General features: G+C 39.9%; 1 protein-coding gene across 1 annotated transcript in view; it reads left to right on the top strand.

Annotated features, from left to right (window-relative positions):
* Positions 1-18291, top strand: part of LOC126281538 (RNA polymerase II elongation factor Ell-like) — a 284770-nt gene that overhangs the window by 248567 nt on the left and 17912 nt on the right. The window contains exons 3-7 of the mRNA XM_049980591.1: positions 10495-10619; positions 11203-11319; positions 12757-13074; positions 13873-13943; positions 14739-14895. Of these exons, the coding sequence (XP_049836548.1) occupies positions 10495-10619; positions 11203-11319; positions 12757-13074; positions 13873-13943; positions 14739-14895 (788 nt within the window). The remainder of the gene's footprint in view (positions 1-10494; positions 10620-11202; positions 11320-12756; positions 13075-13872; positions 13944-14738; positions 14896-18291) is intronic.

Below are 18291 nucleotides of genomic sequence, written 5' to 3'. Positions count from 1 at the left end.
ATAGTATACAAATATGCTCTTCTACTATAATGTTGAAGTAACAGTATTGTTTAGGTATCAAAATAATCTCCACTATTATAGATTATAAAGACAAGTTGTAATTTTAGGTTCTCAAAATTTCGAAAGGTTCTCAACCAATTTACTTCATATTTTTACACGATACTTTAATAAACGTTCGGACAGACATAGGCTACATATTTTTTGTATGTAATAATCTATACTTCTGTATGAAGACAGGTCATACCAGTTTTTTGATATACAGTAAGTTTTGTGTACTGCTTATAAAATTTAGTTTTTAAGGCACCACACGTTTGCAAACTTAATGTATCACTTATATTGAAACGCATTTTTAGAGTCTTGCCCTCTTATTGACGAAGTATCTGCGGACGTCCTTAATGCACGCCTCACAAGTAGCTGCTTCCCTCACATCGCGTTGCAGTTGTTGATCTTGAAAAGATCGTAATCCACTGTGTAAAAGATAATAAACCTGCCACTTACTGTTGTCCAAGCAGGAAAGAGGTATCATCACATAAGTGAGGAGCAACCTCAAATTCAAAAGTTACTTCATTCTTAACTCTTACACGGATCAACAGAAAAAGCTTGCGACGCGATGTGTGAGACAGTAGACGTTTTAGTTTACAGAACGCCACCAGAAAAATTTCAAATATTTGTATAGATATTTGAAATTGTTACCAGTCAGACAAAAGAAATTTCATTATAACTTATAGTGACTGAAAAATAAACTTTTTGCCAAAGTCAGAATATAAATGTGTGCTACAAGTAATACGTAAAATTTGTGACATCTGTGACCCTTCTCCCCAGAAAACGAGAATGTAGCACAATTATAGAAAACATTCGTAATAATATTATCAACTAAGTTAACTCGTTATCCATTAAACTGGGCTGCGAGAATATGATGTTTAATTAACCGTAATAGACATGATGGCTCATTGGGCTGTTGACAGGGAAAACAAAAGAAATTGCCATAGCAGGGTCAAGACCATTTGTTCATTTTTTGGTTGTCACATTATTGAACCAGTTCCCTAACGCAAAACAGGGACTAACACTTTGTGACGAACTATTCCGTCCTCACTTTCTTTCCTGTAATTGTACGTAGTTTATTCATTCGGCGATTTCCGTTAACGATCTGAAACTAAACGAGGCCCACCGTTATTGAACGGGTTTCTCGATACGAAGTGTGAATGGAGAGCGATTTTATTTCAAACAAGACGTTACAATAAGTCTTGTACACAACTTCTGTGTGTTTCTTTACAGTCACTTTTCAGAAGATATTACTTAGTGGCTGTTTTACACAAGTTAGATCGCTTGGGGTGAATTTTGTGGACCTCTTTTTTGTGTCTTATGCTTTTTTCTGAGTGCTATCTATTATTATATATTAGAGTATAAAAATTCACCGGATTGTGCCATGTCTTGTGTGGTACGGTTGTAAGCAGTTTCCAGCTTGAAATAATAAAATTTGTAGGCGGTAATCATTTTTTTCCCTAAAGCTGAAGGTAAAGTAAATAAATAATAAATCTATATCGATTTTGTTGCTCTGTCGGGACAGTATGCCGTTGTGCTTCTCGGCAGTGAAATTGTAGTTCATATTATTAGCGGGTCTTCGTATTTTTGTCGTGTAATAACTGGATGCGTTCAAAATAAGTGCGGTGCGCTTCAATTTGTGTGGTTCCCTCGGTCAGTATTGACCGGCCAACTCTAAACTGGAATGGCTGCTGAAAGTTACATAACAGTGGAATAACAGCAGATGGGATGCTAGAACTTTATCACCTTATTGATTTGCGCACTGTCTCTCATTTGACAAGAAACTTAAGTTCTGTGAGGTAACGAGTCATAAACCTTGTTTATTCCACTCCAGCCTTAAGAAACATACCAGAATTTTCCCGTTTCTACATATTTTTCCACGAAGTAAAAACTTGAGTAACTGCAGTACTGTGTTTAAACGGTACAAAGTAGCATCAGCTGGTGATACACTGGTCATATATTGCGTTCTCGCTGTGGTATGTGCTCCCATAATCATCTGAGCTCCAGTTCTATGCATCTTGTGTGGAAAACACAACCGGGCGTCACAACTCAGTTCTGGGTTGGTCGGTCGGTTGATCTAGGGGAGGGGACCAAACAGCGAGGTCATCGGTCCCATCGGATTAGGGAAGGATGGGGAAGGAAGTCGGCCGTGGCCTTTCAGAGAAATCCTACCGGCATTTGCCTGAAGCGATTTAGGGAAATCTTGGAAAATCTAAATCAGGGTGGCCGGACGGACGCGGGTTTGAACCGTCGTCCTCTCAAATAAGAGTCCATTGTGCTAACCACTTAGCCATCTCGCTCGGTCAGGTGGTTTGCCTACTAACTAGAGTTAGACCTACTTGTAAACATGTTGTTGCTACGCTGTTGTATGTCACCCCCACTAGTAGGTGGTTACGTCGGCAGTCCTCGAGTCTACGCATACCCGTGTGGATGCCCGTCATAATTTGTAATTGACGAAACGCTTCTTGTGATTTATTGGTATTATTTTGATATTCACAGCGTCCACTTCATCTTACAGACTGAAAATTTAGCGGATGCGTTTCAGGTACTCGACGTGTTGTCATATTGACTTTAGTCCACACGTTTTGGTCACTTCCGATTGTTTGCTGATCGCAGGATATCTGCGATCTCTCTCTATCTCTGCCTAGAAAAGGGGGCATCTGTGAACGACATGATCAGCGGAACCTTCCTTCCACAGTCACAGATTGGCGTGTTACCATATGGCACTCCATGAAATTGAAATTGTTTGGTATACGGACCGTGACCTGTTAATAAGTACTTCATACCTCTAGTAAGGACAGTGCTGCGCAATTTGTGCCTTTTCCTGATGCTTGGCAATATGCAGTGATGCTGGTGTTAGTCAGTCTGCCATTCGTCTAACTTCCAGGCAGGTAAATGTCTTCTTTTTTTTTTTTGCCAGTAATAAGAGTTCCTGTGGTCTCGTACACACGATCATATTGCTCAGGCCCCAACCAATGCAGCGCTGCCCTGTAATGTACCACGATATTCAGCGGACATAACGAGAGTCACCAGTAAACTCTCTACAGGCGCACTGCGAAACGCAACGGTGTGCCTCACAAGTCTGCTTCGTCGAAATAATAGAAGTATTGTTTTGTAGCTGCCTAGTCTAAGGTGATGCGGCCAGACGCTGACAGCGAAGCCCGCAGTGGCGTTGAACCACATGCAACGCTAAATGACAGTCAACAGTGCCAGTATGTGCAATCTTATGCACAAATTTGGCCTTTTTCTAAGTAACGGAGTTCTCACTTGTTCGCTGAGATACCACATTGTGTTAGAGACAAATCTGAAAATCTAATGAAAGTTTCTGAACTTCGTAACCTTCCTCCGAGTATATTGTATGACTCGCCGTGCCTTCGTACTATTCATTGTACAAAGTAAGTTCGATGAGTGGTAACAGGCCTACATTCTCGCAAAATGCCTGTAATACACACCAGCGCTCGTCCTGAAAGAGAAGTATCCATCATAAATATACGGTAGTTCGTTGTCAAGAGAAGCGGTACTCAATCCCAGTTCGACCACATCGCCGTTGGAACAAGGTATTCACGGGCAGAAGCGCGTCGACGCGCCACTCTGGGGCGCCGCGTCGGCGTCGGCGCTGGCGGCGGGGTGAGCGACGTCGGACCGGCGCCGGGCGACGCCGACGCCACCGCTGGCGCCGCGACGTCCCGGCGACACCGGGGCTGTTGGCGGGACAGCCTCCCACGCTCCCAGACCTCTGTCGAAACGTGAAAACATGTTTGGTACACTGTTACGCGGCCGTCGGGCAGCCAGCAATCGCCACCACATCATACGCATCTACTTACCAGCACACCTCTTTAAGTCATTACATTCTGGACGTCAGAGAGCCATTCGAGGTTCAATAAATAATGCCCGAAGTTTTTTTCTCAGAACGCACTTATTCATAAAAGATAGAATTTGGTGATTCAGTCAGCATTTCTTTTATTAGGTTCATGCATAAGTTAGTAGCGCATTTTGTTTCGCATGTTGGTATTCCGGTTGCTGTGGGTTTGTTTGTCGGTAATTTTTATTTGTATTTTACTGCTGCTATTTGAGTTATTGTCGCGTGGAGATAGTGAGCGGAGCTGTGACCGCTAGAAAATGGAGTGCCAATTGGAGAAATCGGAAGATTTCCGACGGATTCCTTAGTTTTCATTCAGTGTAGGGGTGAGTGACAGCAGCGGAGGTAGCCAGATATATTTGCGTCTTGCATGGGGATAACGCCGTTGGACAGAGCACGGCAAGAAAATAGTTTTCTTGTTATGAGGAGGGTCGTTTAAAAATTAGTGAGCTTTCACGTTCAGGAAGACCTTCGGCGTTTGAAGAATATAATGTAAACACATTAGTTCAGTTCATCACATCTGCCAGTTTTCGAGTACACTAACATGGATCATTGCTCCATTGTGCGACATTGTATGCTGTGGGGAAGGTTCAAACATCGAGTGTATGGGTACCGCATGCTTAAAGCAAAAATCGCAAATACCGGTGGGTGGCCAGATGAGAATCTCTGCTCGCTCGTGGTCAATTGGCTCGTGAGCAACATCGACCATGCCTTTCCTGTATCGTTACTAGTGACGGGAAATGGTGTCTTTGTCCTAACATACGGAAAAGAAAGGAATTGTTGAGCTCCCGTACAAAGACCTGGACAATAGCCAATATTATGAATGTGGGGGTGGCCGGCCGCGGTGGGGGTGCGGTTCTGGCGCTGCAGTCCGGAACCGCGGGGCTGCTACGGTCGCAGGTTCGAACCTTGCCTCGGGCATGGCTGTGTGTGATGTCCTTGGGTTAGTTAGGTTTAAGTAGTGCTAAGTTCTAGGGGTCTTACGACCTAAGATGTTGAGTCCCATAGTGCTCAGAGCCATTTGAACCATTTTTTTTTATGAATGTGGTGGAACAGCGACGGTGTGGTGTACTGAGAATTGCTTCCCCGAGGTGTAACCATGACTACTGACATTCATTGTCAACTGAAACGTCTTGCAGATGCAATCCAGGAACAGCGACCGCGAAGACTGAGTGAAGTGACTCTACTACACCATAACTCCCGCTCGCTTTCAATAAATATGCAAGAGTTGGTTTGGAAAGTCATTCCGGAACCACGTTCTTCACCTCATCTTGCGTCCTCAGATTTGTAAACTAGCGTCACGTCACAAATACGGAATAACTTGATGCGACTAGGATTATCGTATACGTTGGTGAAGGACGCACATGTTGTTGTTCATTCTTGTACTACAGCTTGCCATTGATAAATCTCGACTGACTTTAAAATAACATTGAATATTGCGGAAACATGTTTCTGTTGAGAGGGGGGCATATCACAGACGTTAGCAACATCCTTCAAGGGAAAAAATGTAGCGATTGCAAAATGTTCAATTCTGTACGAGTAAAATTGTTTGTTATGATTTAGATTAATCTGATTTCAAAAGCTGCGAGTTGCTTCAATTTAGTTTTACTGGGTTCAAGGACGTACGCTCTGAAAATCACTTGGTTCAGACAAAGATGTCGATTTTTCTGGCTATGGTTTGTGTGAACACTCCAGACACGAAACTGTCATTTGCTAACATGTCTGCACTCTCCACGTCTGAAAATAATGCAACTAATCTAACAAAACGAAAGGGGTTAAACCATGTGTGAAACGCAAAAATCTGAAAGACATAACTGCATATGAAACTGCTAGTTGCGCTGGTTCATTGTTTTCAGACATTGCGTCTGAATATATCCCAACAGCAAATTTAGATTCTTCAGAGTTTGCGATTTTAGCATGAAACAATAAACAACGTAAAAGAAAATGACGTGTTCTGGAACTAATAGTAATGCTGTGGGTAGGTTAGCAGTTGATGTAACAGCAGGGCAAAATTTTCTAGGGAAATAGTACACAAGAAAGCGAACATCTGACCAAGCAAAATGGGCTCGTAGTATTCGGAAAAAAAGGCCAAGATAGGAGGGAAGCAATACATTTCGAAAACAGGAGTACAACAGCCAGGTAAAACATGGAACAACTGCGTAAATGTTGAATAAAATGCTTTGAGAAATGTAGTGAACAAGAATTAAAAAATACTTGTTTTGATTTTTATAAATTATCGAACAATGCACGAAATTAACAAATAACATGCTCCGTACAGGAATACCTCAAGAAAAAAAGTTCGCGTAAGGGATGGGAATAAAAAAGTAAGTACCAGCAGACGCCACATTTCAAGAAAATACTTCTCGCAAAAATATAATTTGGAAACAATCCAGATGTGCCAGATAATGTATCTAAAAACACTAGCTTTCACCTTAGAGTTGTTTCGTGTTCTACTGTAGATTGATACACACAATGAAGATTCCATACGGAGAATGCCTTGAATGTTCGAACTGAGTTAAGCTGTTTAATACAAACTATCAAATATAGAAACACATTACGCATGTCACTGGATAGAGGAGGATTCAAAGTTTTATGTTGGCACTGGCACTACACCACATAATCAACGTGATCACCATGCGTTTATCGAGAAACATCGAAACGATAATCTATTTCATTCCTCGCGCGAATGAATAGGTTCCTGTTCATTGAATCAACAATTTCAACAACTCGATTTTTCATCTCGTGAAGGATAGCTTGCCATAGGTGGGACAACGATTATTGCCTTTTATGTAACCCACGGGGAAAAAAAAATCACTAGGGTGAGGTCTGGTGACTGGGAGGCTAAGAGCAATGAACAAGATGTTATCCACCTCCTGGGAGATAGTGTTCATCAGATAACACACCGTACCTCGAGGTGGAAGTGAGGCTGGGCGCTGTCATGCATAAAAACGAAATCGATGGAAACTGAGTGAAACTGAGCAAACAACAGACTTTGCAGCATGTCCAGGAATGACATTTGTCACATTATCCTCCACAAAAAAGACAAGCCCATAAATATTATAAACAGAAATGGCACAACACACAGTTTCGGTTGTCTTTAAAGTGTCTGACGAAGACGGCAGCCGGTCGCAGTGGTCTCGCGGTTCTTGGCGCGCAGTCTGGAACCGTGCCACTGCTACGGTCGCAGGTTCGAATCCTGCCTCGGGCATGGATGTGTGTGATGTCCCTAGGTTAGTTGGGTTTAAGTAGTTCTAAGTTCTAGGGGACTAATGACTACAGCAGTTGAGAGCCATTTGAACCATTTTTTTGAAGACGGCAGGATTTTGTGACCTGGAAATACTTCTATTAGACGGTTTACTTTACCCAACAGATGATACGTAGATTCGTCCGAAAAGACGACTCGTTTGAAAAAAGTGTCCTTTACCATATCCTGGAGAATTGAAATGCAAAACTCCTACCTTATGTTACGGTCGCTGGGACGGAATTGCTGCAGTATCTGCAACTTCCGAGGCTTCATATGCGAGTGTCGTTTCAGAACACCGTTGTTCGAGGAAGCTGAAGTTCCTGACCTGCACATTTCTTGAATTTCGAGGGCTCCGTGTGGACGCACCTCGGATACGCTCGACATTTCATCAAACGCTTGTGGCCGATCCGTGCCCTTCCCTTTGCTTGTGCAACCAACTTCAAGAATTTTGTAAGTCAGTCATAAATCTGCCTGTGCAGATGTGGCTTCGTGCCGAATCGACGGCGGAATGCAAGTTGCCCTTGAACAGTGGAATAATTTCGCCCAAATTCCAACACACACAATGATTTCTCTTGTGGTCTAGTCGCCAGTTGACTCAAAGATGATAATTGTCCCAAGTATTTTGGTGGTAGAGACGAAAGGAAGCCATCCATGGTTCGTGAGGTCAACATAGAGCTCGTTAAAGACTAAGAATTCGCTTAGCTCGCCGAAAAACGGAATAGCAACCAGATGAGGCATTATTGAAGGATGCATCACCACGTTTACCCTAAACAATTTAAGGAAATCACATAAAATCTGTACTTGGATGACCGGAAAATACAGGTAGACCCAAATGGTGCATCGGCGTTGACCCGCTTATTACATGAACCATTGCCTAGCGTTTGTTTAATGCAACTAAAATTTAAACTCTTAAATGTTGTTTCTATCATTAGTCGCATCATCACACGGATGCTTGGGTAACCAATCCTAAAAAAAAAAAAAAAAAAAAAAAAAAAAAAAAAAAAAAAAAAACTCTAGTAAAATTATGCTTTTGAGACGGCAGCTTTCGCACGTTACACTTCATTTGTCGTTTTTGTCTGCTCTTCCCGCGAAAAAAATTGGTGGGAGTGCTCGATCCGTCCATGACATCTAACATTCAGCCGCAGTCCGCGTGTTTCGTTGCGAAGATTGTTATTTTTGCAGTGTAATGAATCACGGTGAAGTATTACGATGTTCACACTTGAATTATTTGCATTGGAAAATCCACTTCGGCAGTCGAATAAATGGGCATATGATAGCTCGGCTGATTAGGTACAGGAATTTTGTTTGGCAGTAGCTAGAGAGTGGTTTGCAGCCGAGAGATACGACGCAGAAGTTGACGTCACGAGGCGCAACGTCCTTGGGAGAGCTGCTACTTGCTTCCGCGGCGCAGGGGAAAGTGGGTTGTAAGGTTGGCAACCTGTCAGATCCGGGACTCGAAGCTCATGATGAGTCGTCCTGCCCTTTGTATACAATTTTGTGGACGAGAGTGTAACGTCTTCATTCCCATCCGAACCCAGATATGACGATAATCTGCAATTGGCCTAGGATATTTCTGCAGTCTTGTGGTCTACACTCTTACGTCGCTGTTTTCAATAAATCGTACAGGTTCCTTTTAGTTGCAAGCTATTTTATCCAAAATAGTTATCCGTGTGTGTGTGTGTGTGTGTGTGTGTTGGGAGGGGGGGGGGGGGAGGTTGAAATTGTCGCTGAATTATTTTACACTGAGGGTCATGGGATACATCCTAAATCGTGTCAGGCCTTTCATCCGGCGTTGTGCAGCAACTCGATGTGGCATGGACTCAACAAATACTTAGAAGCCCCTGCAGAAATACTATGCCACGCTGCCTTTATAACTGTCGATAATTGCGAAAATGTTGTCAGTGCTGGATTTTGTGTATGAACTGATCTCTAGATTATATTCCTTGAATATTCGATGGCATTCATGTCAGATGAGATTTGGGTGGCCATATCAATCACTTAAATTGTCCAGGATGTTCTTTAAACCAGCTGCCAATGATTGTGGTCCAGTGACGTGGCACATTGTCATCCATGAATGGCTGCAAATAATCTCCACGTAGCCGGACATAAACATTTCCAGTCAATAACCAGTTCAGATGGACCAGAGAACCCATTCCATTCCATGTGAAAACAGCCCACACCATTATAGAACCATAAATAGCTTGTACAGTGCCTTGTTTACAACTTGGGTCCATGGCTTCATTGGGTCTCCCAATGGTACCATCAGATCTTACCAGCTGAAATCGAAAAGTATTTCCCAAGGCCACAGTTTTCCAATCATTGAGGGTCCAACCAACATGGTCACAATCCCTGAAGAGGTGCTTTTAACAAAGGGACTGACACCTCAAAATGCTATTGCCCTTGGTCGTCAAGTGAAGGCAGTTGGCTGATGTATTGCCTGAGCTGAGGGTTAATGCCTGAAATTTGGCAGTCTTGGCAGCTATCCAAAATGAAATATCCTATGCGTGTAGGTCCAACTACTGTTCCGCGTTCCAAGTCTGTTAATTCCCATTTTGTGGCCATAGTCATGTTGGAAACCTTTGTTCATGATTCACCCAAGTGCAAATGATTCACTCTCCATTGCATTACCCTCTTATACCTAGGGCACATGATCCTATCGCCATGTGCATATTTCCCCCAAATATGCCAACATCCTGTTGTGCACTTGTTTTCCAGTCAAAGAGTCTTATGAAAGTCATCATGTGTGCAAGTCATTATTGACCAAACAAAAAACCAAATATATCCTATTGGAGGAAGAGGAAAAACGCTTTCATTTCATGGTGTTCCTTCTGTATGTAAGGTGATTGTGGCAATGATACTTAGAGCAGTGTTGCCACAACTGTGTTAGAGGTAGGATCGCACGTGTTTAGCTTGTGAATATCTCACTACCGAGAGGAAATAAGAGACGGAACTTTTTATGAACTATGTGAAATCATAATTAAGTTAATAATCCTATGAAACACAATTTCTCTTGTACTCACTAAAGGTACAGCGCTCTTAAAATTGAAACTCGGCATCTGCTGTTACCTGTCTGGTAGCTTCAAAAATACTTAAAGGGTCAGCTTAGGTCTTGTACAGAACATCAGCAGAAGCTGCAACATAGCTCATCACAAAAACTGTTTTATCATTGTGCAATAGTGAGATTTGCAAGTGAATGAAGTTCTACTTTCTGAACACTATTTAGCTGACATTGTCTGTGAAACACTGGCCAGATTCATTGGCATCAGTTTAGTTTGGATTTTGTTGTATGCATCTCAGTTTCGTATTTTTATCTTACCACCACATAACAGAAGTTTTCTTTCTATTGCAGACCCTAACCTTTCCGTCATGCGAGTCCAGCCTTGGCCAAGCAGGCTTCAAGTTCAGCCTGTCAACAAACGCAGATATCGAGGGGCCACAAGGAAGCTTCGAATGCGTCAAGCAGAACAGTTCCACGTCAGTAATAGTGTGAACTAGTCTTAAGATTAAATAAACTCTAAAGTATTTATCAAGTATATATGAAACACAGAATTGCAGTTGTTTTACCTTTCAGTTTAGGATTTTTTTTTATTCAATTAGAATTACAAATTCTCTGTGCTTGGCTAAAGAAGTTGAGATAGTGTGTACAACATGAGTAATGTCTCAGTGTCATGAAACAGAAAATTATTAGAATGAGAGCTTTTACATTTTATTTCAAATATAGCCATCTATATATTTAAAAACTCCCTCCCTGTGTGCTGCAAATTTTATTGTAAATAGGAGTACAGTCCTGTATCACTTTCACAGGCATTCCAAGTCTCTTCACATTGTTACAAAACCTCCAGTGTGGATTTATGACCACTTAGCTTTACCACTCCATGTGGTACCATATTTGTTACATTCCGTTTCGGAGTGTTCTTGAGCTGTAAAAGTCGTACTTCTCAAATGAAAACTAGCATCATCTGTTGTAATTTATCATAAACATTTTGTTTTTTCTCTTTTTTGTCTTAATATTACTTCCACATTGACAATACCTTAAATTTGTGTTTTGTTCCAATAGGTCACTGGAGCCCTTGGGTGCACTACCGTGCAAAATGCGAATACATGCCAAAGATGACGTATATGACAGGACAAGAGACCAGTTGGCAAAAGCAGAAGAGAACCAGAAAAGGAACTGGTACTAGTTATTCTGTTTTTGTAACCTCCCCATTCTCTCTCTCTCTCTCTCTCTCTCTCTCTCTCTCTCTCTCTCTCTCTCTCTCTCTCTCGTACATATTACACCACTTTTTAACAACTGTGTCTGCTTAGTTGAGAGATGTATTGGTCTAAAATCTTATAATTGTCTATAATTAGAGGAAATTATTTTCATAATGATAAAATACTAACAATGTGGGGATTTATATTTTGCAAACTAAACGAGGATAGGGCAGGAGATAGTAATTTATCAGAAATTTCTAAGTGTTCCATTCACAGTTCAACATTAACAGTTTGAAAAATCACAACATAGATCTAATTAACCTATTGCTGATGACAAATTAACTCTGTGATGATTGATTATTGGTAGAAAAATCTGAAGTGACCTCATAAGAGTAACAAATTATGTTTATTTCAGACATATGCTGTGAAAAGGAAGCTAACATCAGTAATCTGAATGGACCTCTGGGTCACCAATTGATATCTTCTAAAGATTATTGTTTGTACCATTGATTCTTGGGAATAAATGTAACAGTTGAATAGTAACAAGTGTCATTTTGAAGATGTAACCAGGGCTGGTTTAAGAACATTTTTTCCACCAAGCAACATGATCGTTTAGCTCCAGCCTCCCCCCACCCCCCCCCCCCCCCACCCGCTCCCCCTCCTACCCATTTTTCTGTACAAGAGGCTATAATTAGTGCACCCTTCTCCTCTTTCCCTCCCTCAAACGTTATAGTCACAATAACTTGGGCTCTTAGGAAGACCTAGCAAAATTAATCTAAATTTAATAAGCATGGAAATGGGTTGTTTTCATTACTAACCATGATGCATTCTGTGTACAAATTTGCCACTGGGTCGCCTTCGACAACCCTCTTGGCTTGGCATCTCAAGTGGCTGCTTGTTTTGCTTGGGGTCAGATTGGCCCTGGATGTAGTCACATTAAAATAAGTAATAAAAATTAGTTTTTAAAGCAAAATTTGATAGCATAAATATCTTAAAAAATTGAGAGGTAATTACTGACGAGGGTGTAGTTTCAGAAGGCAAAACTCTTAGTACTGCCGTTACACGTGTACAGAAGTACAAGACACTATAGTAGCTTTTGGAACCATTAGTTCCTTCCATGGGAAGGAAAGACGAATATTTTGAAGCACAGTAAATATAAAAGGCTGATAAGTCAGGATGAAAGGACCCACTTGTATTGGGAATAATGGGAGATGAATATCATGGATACTTTCATAACCATGTGCCTGTCATTGTGGACTAAGATAAAGTAATAAATATTTCAGTCGAAATTGGTCATTTGAATTGCTGATGTTTTGATTCCCTGAACAACTGTTGTTGGAAAAGCAGCATGCTATATTAAAAAGGTTGTCATTTTTCATAATATGTGCTCTATGTAATTATTTTTTTTTCTCTGCAGCACAAGAGAAATAAAGCCTGGAGGTCCAGGCATTGGCAAAAAGGTGAAAATAAAAGTGAGAGGTATTCCTGCTAGGAGTATTGGCAACACAGTCCCACCTGTGCAGAAAGAAAAGGACTTGCCTGTTCTGAACACTCGGCAACCGCCCGCCAGCAAACCGTTTCCGTCAAATGTGAAGCCGTCTACGAATGGTTACCTTCCTGCCCACAACAGCATGTCCAGTGGGGGTTCTCCCCAAAACTCCATCCGAACCAAACCTTCAGGGAACACCGGTGGCCAGAAGACCGTTAACACAGATATCATGCGGCGGCCTCTGAGGTTGGTAGAACCTTCTGACTGCACGTTTACAATGTCTGTGAATATTTTTGTATTGAAAATAAACATATAATACTTAATTGCTCTAAGCATAACAGGTTTGGACTTTCTTTTTAAGCCAGAGCTTTATTGTTATCTTGTATGTTCAGGATCACAGTAATCCTGATATTATTTGAATAGAATCAATAATCCCCTGTACCAGATTAAATAGCATAATATATTATATTTTGAAAGTTAACTGAAAGACACACACAGTAGTTTGCTTAGCTACATCACTTCCACTAATTTTTCTGACTATAACCAATCAGACGTGACCCTTCACATTTGTGTTCTGTCATCAGTGCAGACCTGGTTAGTGGTACAATCTAGGGGGAAAAAAAAGGGGAAAAAAAGTTAGATGTGTATTTTCCCTCTTTTGTACAGTAGTACAAATAATTTATACTACAGTGCCATAGTTTTTTGGTTTTATAACACAACTTTCCCAAAACAAATCTAAATGTGTTAGTACCTTGTAAACATGAGCCATAAAACATTTACTCTGATAACTGCCCTAGATGGAATAGTATTACACAATGAGACATAGTTTTCAAAATTTATGAGGAAGTAATACTTCAACAATAAGTTAGGCTTTGTTGTGCAGCATCTAAAATCCTTTATTACTTCCGTAGTTTGTGTAACTTGCATGTAGCCCTTATACGACAGATTAACTGCTTCCCATTTTTTGATTCTGTTATTTGCTGTACAGTAATTCTGTAGGAGAACTGCACATACCGTTACTACAGTTGCTGCAAATCTTTCTAGGGAACGGCTAATACACCTTCTTGCTGTCAGACCATACAAGAAACCAGAAGTGTATGAGAGACTCAGAAAAGGTATGCATATTTGCCCATTGCAGCCCGAAACATATCATTGCTGATAATTAAAATTCTTTGGCTGTGCCTTTGTAGGAATACTGTTCTCTGAAATGTGCTTACTGTAATATTATTGCTAACAGTGACATTATTTTATAAACTGGACAAAGATTGGTATGGTATCCACACGCATTTTCTGTGGCTGTTATCAAGGGGATTAGTGTAGGTTGATTTTGATGAAATATGTGTGGAAAAAGCAGGATATCAAAACACATTGTTGTTGTAGATGATGTCCTAAAAGTAAATGGCTAAAGCATGGGAGTTGCTACTCCAATTTCAAAAGAGTACAGATATCAGTTGATCAGCCACTTAATAGTTCGCTACAGAGAATGTGTGGGACTACTAGGTATAGTAATTAGTTGCACAAAGAAAACATTTTACAGTTTTCGTACAAAATGGACTTCCGCTATATGGACACTACTTGTTATGTATTAATTGTATTTTTTCAGGAGGAATTCTGCTTAGAGTTCTTCTGTTTACTCCTTTTTTACCTTTTCGATCTGCCACTTATTCTCTCATGCCAATAAATAGTTTCGTATGTTTACTCATGTTGGTGTACCTTTAGCTAATTTTATTTAAAAGTTTTATTTTTCTACTTATGATGCTTGAACTGAACAGATTGTGACTGCAATTTGATTCTAGCATGTATTCAGCATTTTATGTCTGACAGTAACATGGGCTGATGGTGCAGTACTGCCAAGAGATGCATTAAAACATTAAGTATTCTGTGTTTTATATTACAATTGTGTATTGCAGATGGTATAACAGACCGCGACAGAAAGTGTGTTGGTGATGTTCTCAAGCAGATAGCACGCATGACAGAGAACACATTTCATCTAATGCGTAACATATGGAATGATGTACAAGAGGACTGGCCTTTCTATAGCGAGCAGGACAGACAGATGCTGAAGCGGTTAGTATTTTGCAGAATGTACTGCACTCTCTTTTTGAATGTATTCAGTCTGCAAAGATGGGAAAAGTAATACCATTTCAAAAGCAGAGTTTTCATCCAGTAAAAATCATACCAAAAATAAAATAGTATCAAACCACAAAACTAGGAAGGGTATAAAAGATTACTTGACTACTATGAGTTCAGAATTACTGCAGCAGTTGTGTTTCTCTAAGCACCATCCTTGCACTTTTGCAGAATCATAGTAACATAATGAAGATTGCCTATCTCTAACTGATTTCGTTACTTTTGTTATTTAATGGACATGCTTGTTCTTAACATGGGTTCATAGAATCCTTTGGATACTATGTTTGGTGGCAAATACTTGTAGAGAGCAACTATAAGCATTTGTCTTGGCCAGATAGGAAATGAAGTGGGCATTTACACAAAAATAGGAAGCTTGTATTTTTTTTCTTTTTTTCCATGAAGAAAACTTGTGTCTAATTTACTTATATTTGAAAACTGCTCATTATTACGTGTGGTATGACGACAAACTTGTAAAACGCTTGTAGAAAGTGTGTGCGCCCCATTTCTTAGTTACTATTATATACCTTTTAGTCAAAATTATCTGTCGTGTTTGACTTACTTCACTGTTGGTCTGTACTAGATGAAATTGAGCACAAATTTTGTCAGCCATCTGTATTGACAAAAATACTCAACTATGTCAAGAACAGCAAACCTTATAGGTATTCTCACCAGAGTGAGGGCAATCTCAATAGTGTTTCAGTTTACATGAAGAGCATTTCTAATACTGCAGCTACAAGAATTAAGTGATTTCATCCATTTGAATTTACATTTTCATTTATTCTTCTTAAATAAACTGTTCAAGAATTTGCACTGCTGTTGACAAATGAAATTTTGCTGGACACAAACATAAGCTGACTTTATTCTCGTCTGCGAATCTGAACTTGATTGGTGAACCATGTAACTAACTTTAGCAGACACATTGATAATGAATTAAAACTTTTGTCTTTGTAACTTTATTGAAGCAATTTGATATTGGTTATTTCGAACATTACCAAGACCCTTATTTTAGTTGTTTTGTAAAGTCTTTTGGAGAAAGAGTAAAACTGAAGTCGCACTGCAGTGACATGGTGCACAGTCAGCAAAGTGAGAGAAGAACTGTTATGCTCATATCTCAAAAAGTATGGCAATACAGCCTGAAGTGATGGCCTTTTTATACCATCTATCACAAGAGCTGAACAGAAGGTACTTCAGTAATGTACTGCAACAAATGTGATCAATAATACATGGTGTTCACTCACAGTTATTGCGTAGATACCTCTTCAAGGAGTTGGGTGTTTTTAACTGCACAATGTCAGAATATATATTTCCTAGTGAAATTCATCATAAATACATAATCACAATTTGAGAATAATTATATCCATACCTACAACACTAGAGAAAAAAAGACCAAGACCTTCATTACCCATTATTAAAGCAATCAGTGGTTTGGAAAGGAATTACTTATGAAGTGGGGGGAAAAAAAAGGCACCCATAAGAGCTCCAACAGAGAGCAAAGCGATTCATAAGTATAGCCTAAAATAGTTTCTCCTGTTCAACTGCTATTCCATGCCCAAATTTCTATTTAAAAAACAAAAAATGCGTTTATTAATGTTAACACGAACCTTGTGTATATATAACCTGTAAACTAACTCAACCCACATCATTTTGACAAAAGAATCATTGAAATGATGTATGGAAAATGTGACTAACAACCATATAAACATATCCTTCTCAAGTCGTGACAGCTTCTCCACCGAGTTTCATGTATAGCCATGGTTTTGCTGGTTTACAAATCGCAAGAAACTTTAGTTTCCAATTCCTGTTAGAGGTTTGCAAGAGAGAAACTTCTGTGAAGTTTGGAAAATAGGTTAGAAATGATGCTCCAAGCAGGCTCACAAATTGAGCTCGATAACTTGGTGGGAGCACTGACTGCAAAGGGTGAGGTCCCATAATGTGAATGGTTTAAGCAATTGTTAATGCCTTGTTATCCAAACAGAGAGAATTTAATGTATAGTCATTTTGCCTTCAGAACAGAAAATCCAAATTTTAAATAAGAAATATATTTAGTCTTTTGGGATGAAATTCGTAAAAAACAGTATTGATTGCACAGTCATTTATTACAAATGTGACCAGTTTTGGGCTCTCGTAGTAGGTCACCTTGAGATAGCACACAGCTAACTTACTTTGGGAAGTCCGAAAAAAAATTTCCCCGGTTACTTTGAAGTATTTTTATCGAACCAGTTACATCAATTTGAATACAGGTGTATTTAATCATTAAATTGGTACTTTTTATATGTTGTTTTATTATGGGTGTATAATTGATGACTTCATAGCAGTTGTCATGGAAACAATGTCTTCGTAGTGCTAACTATTGTCTCCAGATTACAGTCTGGGTTACAGTTTGTCCTATCCTGTTGGCTATTATTTACTCATACAATGAAGGCTTTCACGACCGTATGGTACTGTTGTTGATAATTCTTCTGGGTTATATGGCCATGGTCCATGGAATTCTTCTATTCCTAACATTTCGTCCAATACTACGTTGGACATCCTCAAGGGTATTGGCTGCTCCTGCTGAGTCCTGCTGACTGATGAGTCGGGTGTCGAAGAGTGGCCTAAATACCGAGGAAAGTGGGCATGGTCTAGCTTGCACATAGTAGCAGAGAGAAAACTAGTCAAAGATAAAATGTAACTTATCAGTCGGCAGGACTCAGCAGGACCAGCCATACCTCTGAGGATGTCTAACATAGTATTGGACGAAACGTTAGGAATAGAATAATTCCATGGACCACGACCATATAACCCGGAAGAATTATTATTTACTGTTGTATGAAATTGCTTTTAATGTAAATGATATCCATAGGGTATTGAACTTTGTCTTTTTAGTAACTTACAGTTAAATTTATATACTTTTTGCAAATGGATGTCAAAATCGTTACGTAAGACTTGTAAATCAACTCCCATTGGCTAATACTGACATCATGCAGCTCGTACATGTCCTCTATTACACTATTTAACCCTTGGCTGCTCAGCTATGAGGAGCAGTTTTGAGAGTGGGTTCGGCATAGCCATTCCCAGATTGTCTTTATCCAGATGGATAATAATACATCATTTTAAAGTGTATTCTTTGTATTGTTTTCCAGCTTCCCTTTGTAAAAAAAGCACTTTCAATCTTCATCGTTGCAGTGCATTATCTGGGATATTACTAGAGGCAGAAACCGGTATTATTTGTAATAAATGACTTTGAAATTGAGACCGTTTTTAACTATTTTTACATAACTGGCAGTTTCCCATTAATGTTATGTGAAAATTATGAGGTGACTTCTCCTAATATTGAGAACATATTGCCCCAAT

The sequence above is a fragment of the Schistocerca gregaria genome, chromosome 7 (assembly GCF_023897955.1).
Source record: "Schistocerca gregaria isolate iqSchGreg1 chromosome 7, iqSchGreg1.2, whole genome shotgun sequence".
Classification (NCBI taxonomy): Eukaryota; Metazoa; Arthropoda; class Insecta; order Orthoptera; family Acrididae; genus Schistocerca; species Schistocerca gregaria.
The sequence above is the reverse complement of the archived record's forward strand: the minus strand, read 5'-3'. Positions and strand labels throughout refer to the sequence as shown.